The 22,288-nt window shown below is 35.5% G+C and overlaps 2 protein-coding genes, 1 long non-coding RNA gene and 1 pseudogene across 3 annotated transcripts; 2 read left to right on the top strand and 2 right to left on the bottom strand.

The window, feature by feature from the left end:
* The first annotated feature begins 1,366 nt into the window (after positions 1-1,366).
* LOC121319836 lies at positions 1,367-7,523 on the top strand (annotated as a pseudogene).
* A 1,865-nt stretch (positions 7,524-9,388) lies between these two features.
* amdhd1 (amidohydrolase domain containing 1) lies at positions 9,389-15,281 on the bottom strand. Its single transcript, XM_041257692.1, has 9 exons — positions 15,087-15,281; positions 13,926-14,032; positions 13,637-13,701; positions 13,183-13,460; positions 12,540-12,765; positions 11,642-11,766; positions 10,813-10,906; positions 10,190-10,350; positions 9,389-9,920 (listed from the first exon to the last, which is right to left on the bottom strand). Exons 1-9 carry the CDS (start codon positions 15,221-15,223, stop codon positions 9,815-9,817), a joined length of 1,299 nt encoding a protein of 432 aa, XP_041113626.1. The 5' UTR covers positions 15,224-15,281; the 3' UTR covers positions 9,389-9,814.
* Positions 15,282-15,812: 531 nt separating this feature from the next.
* Positions 15,813-19,251, top strand: LOC121319834. The gene is made up of 3 exons (XR_005950755.1): positions 15,813-16,032; positions 16,536-16,618; positions 18,171-19,251. It is a non-coding gene; the product is annotated as an uncharacterized LOC121319834 (long non-coding RNA).
* A 96-nt stretch (positions 19,252-19,347) lies between these two features.
* On the bottom strand, positions 19,348-21,966 carry LOC121319833 (small nuclear ribonucleoprotein F). The gene is made up of 4 exons (XM_041257691.1): positions 21,859-21,966; positions 21,173-21,298; positions 20,819-20,883; positions 19,348-20,427 (listed from the first exon to the last, which is right to left on the bottom strand). The coding sequence occupies exons 1-4, from the start codon at positions 21,859-21,861 to the stop codon at positions 20,361-20,363; spliced, it is 261 nt and encodes an 86-aa protein (XP_041113625.1). The 5' UTR covers positions 21,862-21,966; the 3' UTR covers positions 19,348-20,360.
* Positions 21,967-22,288: the final 322 nt, after the last annotated feature.

Raw genomic sequence — 22,288 nt, 5'->3', positions numbered from 1 at the left:
AACATGGTCAAGATGGCATTGATATGTGTATCTACACACTCTGATTAACTTGTTACTTTAACATGAGAAAGGCCTGAACAGTGGAGATTATTCAACAACACGAGAAACTAAAATATATCATGAATGAACTTATATGTAGAAAAAAAAAAGTATAGAACGAAGTGTTTTGAAAGGCTGCTCTATCTTCCAGATAGGAGATGTTAATCACAGTGGGATATTTTCCCAGGTAACTGCAGTAAGCCTAAATATAAAGCTGCATAAGGCATTCAATAACTCTTGTGTGCTATTAATAAACAAAAACAAGTAAATATAAAATACTCCCATTTTTTTTTATCAAAGACCTGGGCTGTGTAAGAGGGGTTTCATTGGCTACTCAAGGCTTGTGACTGTTCCCGCCTTACCATACTGAGGGTAGTTAACAGTTAGGTGCAGCATACTTTGAATGTCAGTTTGGAGTTGCACTGCAAGCTTCCACTTCTGGAAGAAGCACAAAGCTGCGATGCACAGTGCATGTCAGGGATTAGTGGCTGACTGTCCCCTGCAGGGACCCTCCTGCACAGTGCAGTGGCTGGGTCTCGAGGCGCTGAAACGATACATAAAGAACAAGCCGGATAATGGGGGCATCGGCTCCGTGCAAGAGGCCAGTTTCTATGTAAGAAGATGCCAAGGGCAAGGACTGCTGGACTCGGAAGACACTTTGGAAGATACACTGGAAGACAATGAATTTGTAGAAATTGGTAAGAGGCAACCTTGCTCAGTTCATAAGCCCATGCAGAAATGTTAGCTAAAAACTAGTTTTCTATATCTATTTTTAGCCTATTATATATATATATATATATATATATATATATATATATATATATATATATATATATATGTGTGTGTGTGTGTGTGTATATATATATATATATATATATATATATATATATATAGATAGATAGATAGATAGATAGATAGATAGATAGATAGATAGATAGATATTGTAAAAAGCCAGTTTTATGTTTAATTTCGAGACATACAAAATACTGCTTAACTGTGAAGATTGTATGCTGTGTTTGTGTTCTTCAGATCCGATACTAAAACAGATGTACTAGTTGCGATTGTATTTGTTGTATTATACATTTCTATATGAGTTCTTATATTAATACAACAAATGTTACACCAGTGAATAATATCAATGAAATATGATGAAAACATTTCATGTTCTATTGTAGTTAATCACATCTAAGCTAGTCTGTAGCGTATGTACATTGTTTTTAAAAAGTTATCTATTTATGTAATATTTTCTTTGTGTAGAAAATCATTTAATGCCCTAATTTACAACACCGCTGTATATGACTAAATATCATTGTTTTTATTTTAGTAATCGACGGGGATACAATGTCTCCAGACTTCAATCAGTCCCAGCCAGGCAGCGATCATCTGTATCCTTTTTTAAAATTTGTACTACTTTGGTTGTGCTCTACAGTGCATGATGTGTCAAAAACAAACAAAAAAAAAAAACCTTAATAACTGCCCATAGTAATAGCCCATATCGAGAACCAAACGAAGTAAGTCTCCCATACCTTTACCATTTTGTTAACGTTTTTAGTAACCCTTCATAATATAAACCATTCCTATTCTACCTTTGCTTGCACTATATTTTGTTGGACGGGGATAGTCTTACAAGCAGTGATCTGGTCAATTTAGGAAAGGGTCTCTACGTGATTAAGGTGAGACAATGTGGTTATGTCTGGATCATTTATTCTAAGATGAGTGTTTTACAGCTGGTTATACAACTATAATATCGGTGCTTTTTTTAGCTCACCCCAGAAGCGGAAAAGAAGGTCGGACAGTCAATGGCACTTATTTATAGAGAACATTGTGACAGAAAACAAAGGCAAAAGACATTTGATTCCCAAATAATATTTTTTACATTCCCAGTGCAGGTATATGAATGGTTTATTAACTTTGAACACTTTATTTCCCTGTAGTTTGCTCGAACAGTCATCCCAAATAGCAAACTCAAGTGGCTGTATACACTCTTCAAATATCACCAGCTTTTGAAGCATACTGTTAGCATACCGAGTTGCTACCCATCACAGTAGTTAAAAAGTTAATTGAAGTGTATACACTATATTCCATCACTGCCATTACAATTTCTATACACAAATTAACCTAAAATAAATAGAACCATTTTTGTAAATTGGAAACATGAAAGATAGTAATGCGAATGGTTATCTGAGATGGTAAGTTTTAACTAACTTTTCTTTCCCAGGGAACTGCAGGAGAATTTGGTTCGCCCGCATTCGGCAGGTAATTTTGCTTTTTCTCAAAATTGCTTTAATATTGTGAAGGAGTGGTAGATACAATTGGTAATGGGAAGAAAAACAAGTCTAATTAAGTGCAGTCTATCACATGCTTGGAAAAACAAGTCTGTTATTGATTCAGAATTTGTTTGATTTTAGGTGTTGGGAAGCCACTGAGCCCTGAGCGCTCCCAAATGCTCCTGGCTCTGAGGATCAATGTCCTTGCCAAAGGCTACAGTGGCATTTCCTTGGACACTCTCCGTCAGATGAATGAAGCTTTCAATGGTAACCAGACCTTCAGTGGCATTGACTACATATGGAATACACAGCACATTATAACCTAAATGACTAAAACAGTCCTCTTGATGATTGCTTGCAGCTTCCTGCCTCTCCTATGTGCCGGAGAAGGGGACGGTTGGGGCCACGGAGACCTCGCCCCTCTGTCTCACCTGGCTCTGGGACTGATGGGCGAGGGCAAGAAGTGTTCACCCAAGAGTGGCTGGGCGGATGCCAAATATGTAGGTTTTTAATAACTTCTTCACAGAGCCACCACCCTGTACATTCACCTTTACACATTGAACTGATCATGAAAAATACTTTCTTAGGTTTTGGAGGCCCATGGACTGAAACCTATATAACTGAAGCCTAAAGAGGTACAGCATTCTCTGACTTCTAATGTAAAAATGTGATGAAAGCATATTAACTTGGATTGTAATCTTTTGTGTCCAATCTCAGGTTTATTATCTCTTTGCTACCTAGGGGCTGGCGCTCATCAATGGAACTCTAGGTGCGGAGGCAGTCGAGAGAGCCCTGGCTATCGCCAACAGGCTGACATCATCGCAACTCTGACACTGGAGGTCCTGAAGGGAACCACAAAGGCCTTTGACAGTGGTGCGTGTCACAGTGGATGACGGGAGTAATGAGAGGATGAGAATGGCTGGGTTAGCGATATGAAGCACTGTAGTGACAGACTCTTTACATTCCCTCCTAGACATCCATGAGCTGCGGCCCCACCCTAGGCAGAAAGAGGTGGCTTTCAGTTTCCGATCCCTTCTGGATTCTTTGAAATTGCAGGTGAAGAGTTTAACGGAGAACTCAAAATGAATTGTTAAGCTTTTCAAATGAAAAACGCTAACATGTATTTATTAATTTTTAACAGAAAGCCACAGGTTCTGTGACAGAGTTCAGGATGTATCACTTTACGTTGCTGCCCTCAGGTACTGCAATACAAAGCACTCACTATGAGAGGTTACTTACTGTAAAATAGCCTCGTCACGTGTGTTTAAAGATATCTAGCTGTAATGGCTGTGTACAGTAGGTGTGAATAAAAGCATGGGTTCTCTTTCAGGTTCATGGAGTGGTGAACGACACAATTGCTTTTGCAAAGAATGTCATTGACACAGAGATTAGCAGCGCCACAGACAACCCTGTATCCTTTACACCCTTTAATCAGAATATCACCAGAAGAATCTAGTAATGATGGATTGCAGCTGCGACCATCTGTATGAAAGGATTGTTGGTTTTGTTCTAGCTGAACAGGTGTTTTTAGTTTCTTTAAAATTGTTTTAAATTATACCTTTCAGATGCTGATTTCTATTCCAACCAGTTTCAACCTTAACCACTACTGAAGATGATATTTGAAGAAAGAGGCGAAACCATTTCAGGAGGACATTTCCATGGTGAATACCCAGCTAAAGTATGCATAATTTATTAATATCTTTGTTGTGGTTATTTACAGTGGTGTAGTGGTAAACAAAAAAGGGCAACAAAAATAAGATGTGTTTTAGAATCAGGTATGTTCTTAAAATGTACATAGAGGAATGTATGGTTTATATAAAAAATGAAGCATTTCTAAGATACTTCACACATCATTTCTTTTTCCAGGCTCTAGACTACCTTGCGATTGGTGTGCATGAACTTGCTGCAATAAGCAAGAGAAGAATTGAACGCCTGTGTAACCCCTCTCTCTCTCAGTGAGCTCCCAGCATTTCTGGTCAGTGAAGGGGGTCTGACCTCAGGTTTTATGATTGCTCACTGCACAGCTGCATCCTTGGGTAAGTGGAGACAACACCTCACATTTGTTGTTTGTTTGCCATCTTAAAAGCACTATATTGCAGAATTTAAAACTGTCTTACAGAGAAGATTTCATAATATAATACCAGGTAAGATCTCTTCTTCCAGGGTTATTTATTTAATGAAGCTATTAATGAGTAGCTATAATTTTAAGAGTGCTTTGTTTTTAAATGGTGACGGTGTGTTGCCAGCATTGGTACAGCTGTGGTGGCCCAGGTCTTTACATTAACACAATGTTAATCCTCCACTTTCACAAAATAAAGTGCTGTGCCACCCCTCCTCTGTGGACTCCCTGTCCACCAGCACTGCCACTGAGGACCATGTATCTATGGGGGGCTGGGCTGTCAGGAAATCCCTCAAAGTGATTGAACACGTGGAGCAAGGTAGAACAATGACAACAATGCATTCTGTAGATACAAATCTGAAAACCAATTTGTGAATAGCATGTTCAGTTTTCAGTGAGGTCCTGCAGGAAAATGGAAAATTCCTTGAGAGTGCTCAAGAGACCACACATTTAACACATTTGTTTACATTTTGTAAATTGAATAGGCACAGAATTGGCCCCATTAGGAACATAAAATTGAATAGACCCCAATACCGGGGTCCATTAAATTGACCAAAATAGCAGCTAATCTAGGTAGTGCCCCTGTTTAAATGGTTCAGATAATGCCCTTTGTGTTATTAAAACCTATCCCATACAATGAGTCTTTAGAACATTTCCGTATGTACAAAATATGAACTTAATGATTTAAACAATGGCAGAATTTTGATCAATTGATGACCCCAAATAGGTAAAAAAAATATATAATAAATAATAGCTTGCAATGTTTGCCTGTAAATGTATATATAATAAAAAAACATGTCAGTGACTGTGGCAGAGCAAAGCTCTGCCCTTTAAATTGGCAGAGATGGGGTTAACTTCCCCTACCTGCCTGGGTTTATTATGTTCAGGTGGCTGGGGTTGATTAGTTGATTAGGTTGATTAACGATCAATCAGCGCCCAGCCACCTGATATAAAAGGGGGCCTCTGCTTCTCATTTGGGGGAGAGGGAGCTGAGGAAGCAGGTTGGTTTTTTTTGGGTTGTTTAGAAAGTTTGAATCCAGTGAAGGCATCGCCCAGCCTGGAAACTATTATTTTTGTAAGTTTTGCTTTTTATCTTTTTTGTGTTTAAATTGCTTTGTTTTGGCCCTTGTGCCCTTTCATTTTGTGTTTATTTATAATAAAATAGTTATTTTTTTGAACTGCAGTCTGTCTCTGGGCCTCTATCCACTCGCCAGCCTGCCACAGTGACATTCACCCCTTACCAAGTAACATACAAATGTAGCTCACCATGCCCTACATCTACTGTGTACGCAGGTAAAAATGTAAGTTTGACATACAGACAGCTATGAATGGCTTGTGGAGACCAAGTTTAATCACTACTGATTAAGTGCTTCTTTAGGTATATGTAAAACATTAAGGGCCTCATTCACTAAACGACAGTGCGTGACCAGAATTACCGTGTGGCAGGGGGAAGCCACACTGCGCGCAAAAATGAACCAGCGGTCGCTCTATTCACTAAACTAATTATATGCACAAATAATGTGACGCAGAACATGCATAAGGTTTACACACACATGTATTATAGTATGTTCTCAATTTATCACAATGATAGCAACCAAGGAGGACAGTGAGGAATCGAAAGTTTACAGACCAGGAATTGGCACATTTGGCCAAGGAAAATAAATAACATCAACTGTGCTTTTTCTGTTTCAGTTCTTTCCATAGAGCTACTTGCAGCCTGCCAAGGGATTGAGTTTTTACGCCCCCTGAAAACTACCACGCCATTGGAGAAGGTCTATGACCCTGTGTGCTCTGTTGCCAAGTAAGTTAAACAGAAATAGCCTGTTTGCCCAGATATTTTCTGACAAAAGCACCAGATAGACTGGTTAATGTTTGGCTAATGTTCTACTGTCCCTTTCAGGCCTTGGATTAGGGACCGCTTCATGGTTCCAGATACTGAAGCTGTTCACAGGCTGCTTTTGGACCAAAAGGCAAGTCATAAAACAGTAGTTATACAAAGCTTGTAGGAAAAGGTCAGGTCAGCCAAGGATAGCAACTTATTTTGTACATGGTTAATTATCTGCTGGTTCTATAACTCCAAGAGGATTCCTGATACCGGACTGCTGTATTTGTGATACTCTAAAACATATTGGCATAAGTACCAGCCCTTTTTACCAAGTGTTTTACAACACTGAGTGTCACATTTTCAGTGTGATGGTTTTGATGGTGGGCATTTTAAAGACCTAAAAGTACAAAAAATAAACATCACCTTTGTCTTATCATATGATTGGGTATTACGAGCTATGGTTGATACACATTTAAAGACAACGTTTACAGCAGATGCCATAATGTACTCCGAATTTGTAAATGATAACACTTGGGACTTTTAATTGAAGGCTGTTTAGTGTCTGAAACAAAACCAAAAACATTTAGAAGGAATTTCCAGGTATCAGAGGGAATGGCCTACTAATATTTTGGGAAACTAGTACCTATTGCTTATAAGCTACTCTGGTAAAGCTGCTGTTTCGGTTTTCAGTAAATATCCATTAAACTTGGGAACATTGATAAGAAAATTGTTGCTAGGCAATTATCTACTGCATTTTGTGGTTATATATATATATATATATATATATATATATATATATATATATATATATATATATATATATATATATATATATAAAAAACTGAATTCTTCTGATTTTTTTTTTCCTACAGATATGGAAAGTGGCACATCCTTACATTGAAAAATATAGAATGGAACACATCCCTGAATCCCGGCCAGTCTCACCAACTGCCTTTGTGCTCGATTCTCCAGAATCACCATGCAAACGTCTTCTCAACGAGTGTGATCGCTGATGGAGCGTGGGAGAACTCGTTACCTGTCTTATTACTGTTATTTATCTACCGCTGTTAACACTGCTTTAGAATAATACTTTACAGTATAAACACCGGTAAATTAAAAAAAATGCCTGAATGTATCTACATATACTAAACTACATATCATATATGTGTGTATTAGTGAAGCTTGCTGTGAATACAAAAGTCTTTCAACCTCCTTTATGACTGTGTAAAGGTCTGATCGAAATGGGTCAATAAATATAAAAATCTAAATTGAGGATTTAAAAGCAGGAATTGTTTTTTTTGCTAGGAATTTAAACATGTCTTCATCTTAAACATTTACATCCAGTTTAGTATAACACCAGTAACACACTTGCTTTTTGCATGCCTGCTAACTTTTTTTACAATTCTGAACCCCCAAAATAATCATATTGCAGCAATATAATTTCTACTGTATTCTGGAACTTGCATATGTAGTAACTTGTACATATAAGTAGGTAACTAGTTAGTAACTTAAAAAGTGCAGTAATAAAATTAAGTTCTGTTGTATGGTATAATATTAGGGTTGACACAGCATTTTCACATGATTTCCACAGGTTTTGCTATCTGTGCACGTAACTTATTTTATTTAATAAAAGTTCATCCATGAACTTCACACTACAAATAGAGCTTTCATCCCATTTCAAACCACGGTCAAATGTATTCAAATGAAAAAAGACTATCTAAAGCTAATTTTCTGCTCAACAATTTGCTTTGTGCAATGTTGTTAAATGGCAGCATTCAGCAGTTCTCACACCTGTCTAATGATAGGCGTGTTCTTCAATTTTGCATTGACTCCCTGTCTGTGAACAACAGAAATTCAATGCACTTCATGGGTTTCCATTCTGTTATCTTTCCATAAAATATACAGTCTGGTCAAACATCTACATCATTCGTAAAACAGAAGGAGCTAGTTTTAGTGAAAGATTTTTTTATTTTTTAGTAAATATAACAGATAGATAGACACATTTATTTTGAGAACCAACCAACTGGAAAACTAGAAAAGATAAGATGTGTTCATATTTAAGCCTGTTAACAGCAGACACAGGCATGAAAAGGCCTAGAAATGAGCCCGGTCTTTAGTTAGGGTTCAGTGCTGTTGGTACAAATACAATGAGAGTGTGTAGTTTTACTACAATGTGGCGTCAGCACAATTTTTTGAAAATAGGTAAACACACAATAATGTGACAAAACTTGAAATGAAAACTTTAGAATCACTGAGCCTTTGGATTAAATTACTCTTATTCTATTCAAGTTTAGTTCATTCAAAGGTGTTTTTCTCCTCCCAGAATGCTATTAATGACACTGCAGTTTATGGCTTTGTGAACTTAACCAATTGTATAGTATGTAACCATCCATCTGTATAAATTTTGATTTGGAACATAAGCAAGTCATTCATCATTGAGAGGTACATCAGAAAAGCTAAATATGCATTTCTTAGAACTGCTTGACAAATTCCACCAGAAATACCTGCAGTAAAACTACTTTACAACATGCTGGTGAAACACATTGTTTGTATCTGCACTAGAGAAGTAGAAGCATTTAAAAAAAAAAAAAAAAAAAAAAAAAAAAAAAAAAGTATAGTTAATATTTAACTATACAAAGCATGTGACAGGGTCCACATTTCATTTAGGAAAAAAAATTTGGAAAACGGAAAATAATTATCCATTGAGGATACAAATATAAAATAGACATTGGCTAGATATTTCTTTATGGTAATCAAACAAGTGGAACGAACATACTCAGGCTGCAGAGCTTCACAAAGCTTTCTTTATGATAAGAACTTGTATGTACATCCAATGGACATGTTCTTGACAGTGTGTGGCTGTTTATCCTGTACAGTGTCAGTATATGCATTGGGTTGCACTTATACACATTTCCTAGCATCATTGTTCCAGCTTCCTCCAGCCTACAGTGTACAATAGCACCCGAAAAAACCTTCCCAGGATTGCAATTCTGAACACAAAAACACATTTGCATATGATCCGCTCTTTCACAAAATGCTGATTGAAAATTTCTCTGAAGCAGTTAATAGAATAACCGATAACACATAACAAACCAAAAAAAAACAAAACAAAACAACAAAAAAAACCAGAAAACAAACTTTGTTTTAAAATGATTTATTTATTAAAAAAGGAAAACCTAATAAGACTCAAATGTAACCAAGTATTGAGGCTGTGGAAAGGCATTGCTTTTCATTTACTACCAGCTGCTCTGAAAACTTTTATTGTAAAATATTATTGTAAAGTAAGCACAGGAAATCCCACTGTCTGCTTTATCTGCATTAGTGCTTGCCTACTGTTTGACAGAAGCTAAAAAAATAATTCTAAAATATGTGTCCTTGAACTTCAAACTGCATTTGCTGTATACCTAACCTTCTGCCTTTTGTGAATTGCTTCTGAAAGTCCATTTAGCAGGTTAAGATAAGAAAACTCAAGCTGACTAGCGTGTACTCAAGCTGATGTATCGTGTGTAATATAGTAGTATATCTGTACAGCACGCGTGCATGTGCACAGGCTGTGGCTAAGGCTCAGTAATCCACAGTTCTGTCATTTTCATACACAACCTTTCCTTTAACAATTACAAATTTAATAAGCTCTTGATGACCTCCAAACTGATAAATCAAGTGTTCCCATCTAAAAGGAAAAAGGAAAAAAAAAAACAAATACATGATTGTGAACACTCTTATTGTGCAAATGCTGTATTTTCAAGCATTGCAATAAATTATATCTGTGTGAAGCTGTACTAGTATGTACTGCTAACAGATAAGAGGGTTTGCGCCAGCAATATGTCGCTGTTTATATATTTTTTGTTTTGTTTTGTTTGTGTTACAGGGTTCCATATCATGGCTCTTAGTAATTTTCCTTTTTATTGACTTCATTTCAATTTTACTATTTTTCCATACCGTGATGAATTAAGGATGACAAGGTCTCCTTGCTTGTTCACCTCAAGAGAACCATGGGTGTGGGATTTTCCCAAAGAATAGGCAGCATTGATGGTGGCGGCTGCTAATGCCTCCTTCATGGACATCTTCAAGTTGACACAGGCCAAATGCATGACCATGGGCTAAAAAAGAAAAGACACAGCTTGTACCTTCAGTTTTATCCATTTACACTCTTACAAATCCCTGTACTGTATATGTAATGAACATGAACAACATAACCCTATCCGAGTGCAAGAACCTTTACCAACATTATCTCAAAACTATCATTCTTATTATTTATTTATTTAGCAAACACCTTTATCCAAAGTGACTTACAGAGATTAGGGAATCAGCTGCAGAGTCACTTACAACAACATCTCACCCAAAAGAGGTTTGGGTTTGCTCTGGGTCACACAGTGAGTCTGTGGCTGAGCTGGGATTCGAACTGGGTACCTCCTGGTTACAAGCCCCTTTTCTTTAACCACTGGACCACAGCCTCAATGTTACAATGTTCTTCCTCTAAGCCTGTTAAACACATGTAATTAATGGGGGGGGGGGGGGGGGGGGGACAAAAGTTATTTATGCAATATAGTTGGTGTACCTACCATAGAGCAGCAGTAGGCATTAGGATTGAAGTCACTCCCCAGAGCAACAATAACTCCAGCGTCTAGCATGTCTCTTGCTCGGGGTTGCTTAAGTCTGAAATATAAGTAGATTCATATTAATCCAGATTTTTCAGGCACAACTATTTGAGAAATTGTTTCAATTAGATAATCATCAAATATAGCTTCCATTGATACAGACAGCTATCTATTCAGAATATATTCTGCTGTATTCTACAAACAAAACAGGCAAGATTTGAACTACATTAGAAGTACCTCAGGTGTAAGCTTTTACATTCTTTTCTCTATTGCTGGTGAGTAAATGTAGCGTGATGATCTTTAAAGTGCTTTAATACTGTAAATTCTACAAAAACAAACTGGGGATGGTGTGCATTGGGACCCTCATTTCAAATATAGACGTGAAGACGGCAAGGGACTCTATCTTGCTGTTTTAAACAGGTCTGAGATAGTAACCCTAATCAGGGTTTTCTTTAATACTCATTTAACGTGAGTTTTTCTTACCACTAAAAATAAGTTTGTGATGGCTTTTTATTAATATTAGTTTTTATACTCAATGTATTAGTTTTACTGTTCACATGTGTTTATTTATATTTATTTTATTTAACTGTGTTTTAATAAACTCTTGCTTATTGCATATTACTTAATAACAACTGTTTAGGGTTACCCTAGCTGCTATTAATATGGTTAACCCTTAAAGGTTCTTGAAAACACTTTGGTCTCCTTGACTTTCATTTAATTCAAAGGGCTCAGTGCAATAGTTCTTTTCTACAAAAGAACTAAACAGAGATCTAATAGACACTCTTTATTTTACCTTAGAATGTAGGCAGTGGTTGGTAACAGGACAGCTGATGATTTAGCTCTGGCCATGGCAGCAATTCCATCGTCAGTCACTTCCTCAAGATGACTGATAGCTAATGCTTCTAGTTCTGCGCCAAGCTGAAAAAGGTAATTTTTTCATAATAATAGAGAATTGCAGGGCATAGGTGAAAAGTGAGAACTGCACTTTGAACACTTTTTTCACACTTTTTATCCAGATATGAGATATGCACTATATATATATACTTTATATTATTATCTCCTTAACTACAAGACTTGATATGATATATAATATATAATATTATATATATGATAATACTTCTAAAAACTGAATTATCTGTCCTGTTCCAAGACTTGGATTAAGGGTTATACACAAATCTTTTAGGACTGAGTTTATTTAAGGGTGTTTATTATTTTAAATAATTCTTTGAAACCTGAGAATAAACATCTAAACTTCTTTGAAACAGCCTAAATGGTTTTTGTAAATGGCAAACTTGGTTCAATGAATCAAAATCAGCTTTTAAAAACCGTCCTTAACAAAATATTTATTAAAACAGTGCTTTAAATTTTGTAAATAAGAATCTTAGTAATCAATTCAACTGAGTGAGCTGCAATACATAAATGTCCAGTAGGTGGCATTGTTGTATATACTTAATATTGCAAACACAGTGTCTTAAATTGGCATGTAGAAGCTACAATATGTATTAAATCAACAGTAGTATGGTTATACAAAAATAATCATTACATTTTAATAAAAATATTAAACCTTTCAATAAAGACTGGAAGCTGCTACTACACCAAAGAACCTTTTATACCCTATAAACTAACATTTTATAACCATCAAGACTGCTGAACTATGCTACTTCACAGTGAGTCTTCGCATATTCTCTTACCTCTGCAGAGTTCATTGGATGAAGTTCATCGCCATGGAAGTTAATCTGAAGGTCCATATCCTTCCCAGCCTGCAAGATGGCTCTGGTGCATTTTAGGTCAAATACACCTTTCTCACAGAACACATCTATATTATCAACATGGAGTTCACCATTGGACATCTTTTCCTTTAGCTTAAGAAGTTGAACTTTTATAATATCATCTGTTGCCTCAGCAGCAGTTTTTCCTCTATAAACACAAATACAAACAGAACATATATGACTACCTGCTATATTACAAGGAGCGTGAACTGTCCTACTAAGAACTAACTTTTGGTTCTGTATTACCATGTTATACTTTATTGGCCTACCTGTTTGAGAAACTAGATTGGTGTTTTACTGTGAAAATCCTCCTTTCATCCTAAATTACAATAACAGTATTTCAGGATTCCTAAATAAAGTAACTTTTAAATGCTGTGTGACTATTTGAATTGGACAGAGTCATACTGTATCTCGGTACCTATGTATGTAGTTCTGCTTGTAAAGCTCTCTGTGGTGGCATTGCTAGGAGAGGCATCATTCTAACATGGTGCAGCAGACCTATGGTAATATAGACAGTGGTATCTGCTGTGTGGTGCACTTAGCAGAAATGAAGAAGGACGGTTACTTTGGCACAGAGTGAGCTCCGCAGTAAGTGGACGAGATGCCGATGGGCAGGTCCTTGCGAGCCTGCTCTATCACACTCAACATTTTCACTTCGGTGTCCAGCTCTAAACCGTATCCGCTCTTGCACTCCACCAGCGTGGTTCCAGTCCTGAGCATCCGCAGCAAGCGCTGCTTCAGACTGGTCAGCAGCTCTGCCTCCGAGGCCTGCCTGGTGTGCTCCACTGTGAAGTGGATCCCTCCCCCTGCCTGGTGAACCTCCATGTAGGTGGCACCTGCCAACTGGCCAACAAACACACAACAGTCTAAAACACTAGACTAGATTTATTACAATATTACTTACTGCGCATTTGCGGTGCAATTATGTTATTTTACTGATGTCCATATTGACTGTTTTATGTATGCCACTTATTATAAAAATAACACGAGTAGTCACATTGTTTGTTTATAAAAGTTACCTTCATTGCAAATTCATGAACTCTGTCTCCTGCCCAAACTGGGTGAGTGTGTGCATCTATCAAGCCTGAAACAACATCAAATACATTATTGTCACATGTTCCAGGCAATAGCAAAAAACTCAAGAAAGCAAGAGTCCTGTGATCTACTAATGCAACGGCTGCTTTTCAAATAAGAACAAAGCATTATTTCTTCATTTTATCACTTTAAATAATAACTACTGCATTAATTCTTCACCAGTGACAACTGCATGCAAAAATACTTCATGTTTTTTTGTTGTTTTCCACAAACCTGGCGTGACACACATTCCAGAGGCATCAATTATTGTTTCAAAGGATGCCCCCTTAAACTGAGAATCAATTCTGTCAACAGATCCTACTGCTTTCAAAAGACCATCTCTGTAGAAAAAAAACACACACATGAGAATAAGGCTCAGTTAATAAAGCATTGAAAAGAGGGTATTACGAGTACAACAAGCCTTTTTCATCAGACAAATGTTTGTTTATCATTTTTGCTATTTGATTTTTTTTTTTTATTTCTTATTAAAAGACACTGTAAGGATTATACTAACATGATTCAAATATGCCGATCAAATAAAGTCAGTATGTATTGCAAGAAAGAAGCCATTACTGCTTCTTCCATTGTGTTCATGCTTGGACCATTATCGGCCAAACCATCAGCAGTCAAGGTATGGCCCAACTTTCCTTTAATTTTATTTGATTAAACTTTGCAAAATGCATCATTGAAAATTTTCAAATAAAGTCAAATAAACAGAAAATGCTCACAGTAATCTTAACCAGTATACCATACCATATCATGAAATTAAAAAAAAAAGTTTTTACTATATATATATAAGGTCTTTGTTTTTCATATATTTCCTTGTAATCAATAGGCACACACATACAAAACGTGTAAAACACAGTGAAAAAATGATAATAGTTTGCTAGTCCTTCTGGATGGTTGAATTATAAATCTACTCTAAAATGGCACCTTGCTGTACATTTCATTGATGTTGAGGCAGTTAAAACATCAAGAAAAAATTTCCATAAAATTTCCAAATTTCCAAAGATTTGAGCTTGAAATCTCTACAGCACAGTATGCTTGAATGCCCAAGACTTAAATACTGGAAATGTCTAGTATAAATAAAAAAAGATATATTCTAAAACAAACATTCTTCTGTAAATGACAATTTTAAAATGTGTACAGTATTTAACATTTACCACGTTGTTCCCAAGTTTAAACTACACCTTTACACATTAGTACACTTTTATGTATCATATGCGTGTCTATACTTCTATAAACATAACGATATTGGAAGTATAATCTATATGATTACTGAAATGGGATGATACAGTATCTGTTAAGTACATTTTCAACGAAACTTTGTTTCTGTTACCACTGCAACCAGCTCCGACCAGTATTCAACCTAATGAAAATAAATGCTGTACTTACTTTCCGATGACCAAACTTGCATTTTCAATCACTGCTATATTCTGCATTTCTTTTCCAGTTAGGAATTTTTCACCATTAGTACAAACAAGAACTACTTGTTTCGCGTTTTTAACCAACAACCTAAAATCTTTCGACATGATTGCAGGGATCACAGATTCAGTCTGTATTTTAACAACCAAAACGGGCTGTGCTGTAGAATTTGCCCAAGTGAGTAAGGAAAAAATTTGCATAACTGAGGGGGTGGACACTGACAAAATACAACCCCCGCAGATCACAAACCAACGTATTTGTGAAATAATAATAATAATATTATTATTATTATTATTATTATTATTATTATTATTATTATTATTATTATTATTATTATTATTATTATTATTTAACACGGTGATGTGGGACTCATATTTATATACAGACAGGAATTTTGGTGTCATTACTTTAGGACAGGTGCAGTATGTAGTTGTTCCCATTAAATGTGATGCAACAACACCGGAGAACACATTTTATTTACACAAAAAACACTAAAAGCTGTTAAATGAGTCGATAAAAACACCGTTCTAATGCATCCACTTAGAAATAAAATCGAGTATGGACTCCTTAAATACCGTCTCATTTGTTTTTGTTTTATTTTAATTTTTTTGCAGTTACCCTGCGTATAAACATTACGGATGAAAACTCTTTTAAAATCTGCTACAGCTTTAACATTTAAAAAAAAAAAAAAAAAAATACTGCATTTGTTTTTACAAAAACTACCGAAATTAAGCTGACAATTGACTCTAGAACATTGATTTGCACACGTCGTTCTGTTTTAAATGCCCACAAATACAGTATATCACGCGCCAAACGTCAATATTCTTTCCTGACGTACTTTTTAATTTCAGTTTATTGGTTGAAGCCCGCTGGCTCTTGATACATTTCTTTCCGCGGTCTGACGATACACGTTAAGGTGAGTGCCAGTCTCAGCTGCGAAGGTTTAGGCAGATTGTAGAATTATATTACCGTGTAGCTATTTAATTAACACAAAACTGTGTAGCTTTTTAAACGCGCTGAGGTATTGTACCTGTTGTTAGTGTTCACAAAACTACAGAAAACACATTTAAAAAGAAGCCAAGCCATGTCTTCTGCGTGTGTTAATTAATGCACAGTCTTTGGATTATATTCCATATAGAGAATCCATATTGACACACGTAGCAGTTTCTTTTTTGCTGTAATAATATTAACAAGCTATTTAAATGTGTACTTGGATTGAGCACTATGGTTAATGACACACCTGCTAATTTTACAGGGCCAAACTAACCTAAGCACATTATGAAATGCATACTGTAAGTTTGTTCCTGATAATGGCATATTCCATTACACTGTTTAGAATTTACAATTCGTATACAGCCACAGTGTTAACTCAGTATTTTGTGTATTGTGATGTCTAATTCGCATTAATGAATTGTAAAGTTTGCAGCTTCTCAGAAACCCCCCAAAACAAATATGGCATCAGCGGACAACATTCACCATCTACCACTTCAAAATGAGTTCAGGTAGGAAATACACTGATATGTTGATTTCAGATTCTAAAGTAAGATAATACAACCTAATATACCATTATGACATACTGTATATTAAACTTTGTTGAGTGTAAAACATTTTATAGAAAATAAACTATAGATAAAAAGTGTGAATTACAAAAATCTTGAATACAAATTATATAACAGTATGTTATATGTACCTATGTATATGATACTGTCACTCAGAACAAAATTAAAACGAGCCTATCAAAAAGAGAAGCTTTCAGATATATATATATATATATATATATATATATATATATATATATATATATATATATATATATATACACACACACACACACACACACACAATTACTGTAGATGTAGGAATGATAAACACAACTCATCCACCCTTCCCTATGAATAATAGGGCAGTATTTTGAAAAGATATGCACATTCAAATCTAATATAATGTATTGACATTGAAAAGTATATCAAAACAGATAAGGATCCACCCAGAAGTAAATAACCTGAACTGAATCCACCATGGTACCAATAGGCTATTGTTCTATAACTGGTTTTTTAACAGCTTACTTTCCATTTTAAATAAATGCAAGTGCTCTGTCCCTACCAGAACTTCTGATTGACAATGTCCTTCTGATGTTACTTTGTTGTATTTTTAAATAAATATATAAAAGGCAGTTCAATATGTTTCTTAGGTTATCCTGCCTAATGCCTTTTATTTTGGTCTGCATTGACAGATCAAGATGTCCAAAGCCCTGGCAATCCTTTTGTCAAACCTTTACACCAGAATTTATTTTTATGGGAGAAAAACTTCAGAAAAAAACAAAAAGTATCCACTTTTAATTAAAAATAGATCTGTATTTTATACACCAGATGGCAGCTAGTAATTACATTAATCTACTTTGGTTTACAGCACTGTTTGGCACACTGCAGGACCATATTGCTTTTGCACTTTTAAAAAGAGGAGAGTGCACCTCCTACAGGTGGATACAAATCTGTTTCCGACTTAAGAAGGGTCCTTCTTGATTTTTTATTATATTATTCAAGTTGACAAAGATTTTAGAACATTATACTGTACAAATGGATGCAGGTTAAAGTTCTTCACGATCATCTACCAGTTCAACTCAACATCAGTTTTATCAAGATTAAGATGTCGCACATCCGTCATTAAAGCATTTTTAAACAAAATTGAAAAGTTGTTCAGAATGGGCCATGGTGGTTACAAAAGGTGAGAATCATGCATCTTGATTATTTTAAATGGAAAAAATTACAGTAAGAAAAGCTTAACTTACTGCCTCTTGATTTTCTTTTTCATTTATACATACTACAAAAATCCAGGTTCTCTGTATATATCAGCATAAACTGACACACTCAAACTGTTGTGTTATAATTAGACTTATCAATAAACAAAACATATAGACTGTAGTTTTAGCAAAATCAAATGTTAATTTACTGTAAATGCTACACAGAGTCCATAAGAAATTATATGACAAAACAGGAAATGTTCTGTATTCAGGTAAAATTTATGCCAAGTACTTTTTTTAATGTTGTCATACAGCACAGGTTCGCGTCCTGGCTGAACGAAGAAGGCCGGTCTTCACTGGGTACCAAAGGTTGTATTGGCTCTGGTGATTGGTCCATTCACGGTGTCCAAAGAAACATAAGCCTGGAAACAAAATGCCCTCAGAGAAGGAATATTTTACTTGACTTACATACGTAATGAATTGTGGAAATTGCCTCTATTTTACTGGAACAAAATAAACATTTTGAATACTATTCACTGGAACATAAGATCACTGTAAAAATAGTTTTTTTTCTTTTTTAATTAACTATTTAGGTGGCTCATCTGGCAGTGTAGACGACAATTTTGCCAGCTGTGCTGGCTGGAAATGAGAAACTTGGACTAGACGCCTGATTTTGTTTGGCTGGAAGAAGGCTGACCCACCCTCATATCATAACTAGATCATGAATCTTATGCATTTCCTTAAATCAGACCAACTCAGACCCTTCTCTTCCATAACTTATTTCTAGGGCAGTGTTCCTCACTAAGAAAATGGCAGACCACAGAGAAGTATTATAACCCCCTACTCCACTAATGTTAATAATGAATAACATTAGAAAAAAAATATTGCATTCTATGTAAATTATAACAATGACCAGGCAAATACACAGCTTACAGAAAATAGTTTTTTAGGTTGGAAGAAAGCAGAGCCACAAACAATAAAACAAGTTGACAAATCCAAGGGGATGACTACCAAGGAGTAAAAAGATTTGTTGTATTACTTACTTCAAGAGGACTAACATTTAGAGCAGTGTTTTTGACATGTTGGCCAAAGACTTTGTGTAACAACCTTTCTGCTACTTTGTAAAATAATTGTTATAACAGTCACATATATCCACGCCTTTATTAAAACAGCCCATTTAAGCTGAATATAAATGTTGTGCCGAGAACAATGAATTTCAGTCCACTAACTAGTATAGTAATGAGTGTAAACCAATCTTTTACATTGTATTGAACCCTGCACCACACAATTGTCCATGGTGGGTATTTAAAATAGAAGACAATATGAAAGCAAAGTTTACTCTCACGGTTCAGTTTATTAGTTTATTTATTTTTAAAAACATTTTAAAATCTAGATTTGTCAGGTACCCTTCCCACTGTAAAATGTTTGAGAATAGTGCTGATTATTTTCATTAAAAATAATAATCAATGAATGACCACATACACAATGAGAGAAAACAAAACGTAACTTTATTAAACAAGTAAGCTGATGCAGTAGTAGCAGGTACATGAATGGTTGCTTTCATAGTCGCACAGTATTAATTAGCTGGTTTTGAGGCACAGCACCAATTCGATGATCCAGTGGAACCAATTTGGACCAACTGTATGTTTAATAGCTGCTGTCCAATAGATGTGAACTGAGATTTCATTACTGCAAGTAAAAATGAAAAATCCAGCACTTGCTACGATTGACACATAGAATATGAACTGATTTAATAGTTTTTAACTTATATCTCAAATGCCATACAACCAAGTAATACCTTTTGTAAACGAGGTTTGACATATTTCTGCTCCATTAAACATTGTAAGTAGCAGAACACATATGGTTTTTGATGTCATAAGAACAGTAGTAAATGCAAGTAGCAAGGCCTTATTCACAAAACAATAACTACAAGGGGGCATCAATGGTGCTAAGTGCTGATACCATTAGAGACAGGAAGAGACCCATTCGTGCTACTACATGGTGCTTCCTTTCTCTAACAACATCTCTCATACTTGCAGGCTGAACTGTGAATAGAAGCCTTTATCCCAACTGTATCATGTCCTGTTACTGCATGAAAATATCTGGAATCCCAAGGAGAAATTCCACTTGTCAATCTTAAATTATGTAATAGTGACAGACAGATCAATTTCAAATAGCAATCCTATATAGATTACTATCAGTACTAAACTTAATGAATCATTACTATTCCATGAGTCATTAAATTCTTCAGATAAGGTTAGTTGGCACTTACCTAATTTGACTGAGTCATACCGCACATTAAACAGTGTTAAGAAATGTGCAATATGCACAATTTTATTACTTATATGCGGTTCTTGAAGCACACGGCATGGAAAACAAAGTTAAACTAAAAACAACTGGTTCAGCAAGAAACAATCAAACCAAAAACTTAAATCAGTTACAAAGTCATACAACTCTTTCATACACAACTGATATAAAAGGAATGATTCTCTTTTACAAAATGTTTATTCTCTCATTTCTCCATCTTCCTCCTCTTCTTCAACACCTCTTATATATAGAACATTGTTGCATCTTTAAAAAAAAAAAAAAAAAAAAAGAATTAGTATGGCACTGCAAACATATTAGAGGGCAGTTTAGAACTGAATAATGCAAGCCCCTATACCAAACCATACCACATCACTGACTGCCTGACAAACCGAACTTAAATGCCAAATAGACAGCACTAGTCCTAAAAAAAAAAAAAAAAAGCACATTCATTTGATAAAAGCTCAATTGGTAAGTCTACTTGACCATGTGGTATGGTTGGCCCATTTTTTCAACTTTAACAAATAAAAAACACACTATACACATATATATATATATATATATATATATATATATATATATATATATATATATATATATATATATATATATACACACACACACACACTAATATGTGAGTTAACACCAGGTAACTTACCTAACAAGAACTTCTCCCAAGTGACCAGCCAATGCTCCATCAACATATTCTTCTGTGTTAGCCAGCTTTTGTATGACAGAAATACACACATTAATAAACTGCTTTACAATCTTATGATGCATTTTAAATGTACAGTAAATAAGCTTCACATTAGAAACTAACCGTCACTTAGTGTTAAATGTATGCATTAAAAACAAATTACGGTAGAAAATGTCCTACATAAGACCCACCTACTGCAGAATATTTCAGAAGTTGCTTTTATTGGTCATAAGTAGCAAACAGTCAAAAAGTAATGCCTCGACAGACAGTTAAACTTTCTGCTCCCTAAACGTGTACACATGGCAATCTACCAACCTGCATGTTCATGTACCCATCCACTGAAACCAGGTAGCCTTTATATTCCATTCCCCACTTCAATTTTACCATAACTGGTTTACCAGTTAGACCATTGAGAAAGGGCTTTGGGTTCAGAGGTAAACTCTAATCAAAACAAACAAACAAACAAAAAAAAACAGTACAGTAAATCAGAGACAACAGGCACTTTTTTTTCAGAGAAAACATTACAATAAACAACTGAAGATTTCTATAATGTTAACGTTAAGACAACTTCATTCCGATTATTGAGACACTTAAGAAAACAAACAACAACAACAAAAAAAAAAAACACATGTTGGTATTATCATATGAAAGAGTTCGCGTTTCTTTAGGGTAGTGTTTAACTATCACTGGCCAGATCCTGCAATTGTTTTCTTGCTACAGCCCATACACTCACCTTTTTGTTTAAACAAACACTGTTATTTAAAAAGCACGTTGTGTAGTGCGACAGTGGTATATCAACATACGTTTTTTGTATTATTTTCAATTTAGAGTTGCAACCTGCCTGTACTCTCTATCACCGATCCGGGGCCTACATATTACCGCTGCAGCAAATAACTGAATGAATGAACTGTGATACAGCAGTACTAGAACGAAATATTGCTATCACCGGTTAAAAAAAGAACTCATTCATGTTCACACTGAATTATAAATTACACACCCACCATTTTATTTTTGAATCCGGTATTTTCTTCCAGTAGTCTCTAAAACAAAAGACAGCCTAAATCCCACGCCGCTCAACAAAAAAAAAACAGGAGGAAATGGCGGCTTTCTTCGACCTCTCAACTTTCACCCTGAAGAGGAAACGTGCTCTGATTGGACAACGTGTCTGTGATGAAGGAGGTGAGTTCTTGAGTATTGTTTGGGACAATAGTTTGCTATATCGCCTCACAGTGGCCGCTACTTGTGCAACAATGAAAATAAAAGGAAAGCTCGTTGATCAGACAAGGTTTTCTTAAAACTCAAATGTCTTAAATATGTACATTTACACAAAGTGGTGTTGTTTCTGAATCTAATTACATATAATTAACGCTGGGGATTCTTAAAAGTAGGTCTCTCTTAATATGCTGTATGCCTTTTAGAGCGCTGAAGAGT

The sequence above is a fragment of the Polyodon spathula genome, chromosome 8 (genome assembly GCF_017654505.1).
Source record: "Polyodon spathula isolate WHYD16114869_AA chromosome 8, ASM1765450v1, whole genome shotgun sequence".
NCBI classification, from domain to species: domain Eukaryota; kingdom Metazoa; phylum Chordata; class Actinopteri; order Acipenseriformes; family Polyodontidae; genus Polyodon; species Polyodon spathula.
The sequence above is the reverse complement of the archived record's forward strand: the minus strand, read 5'-3'. Positions and strand labels throughout refer to the sequence as shown.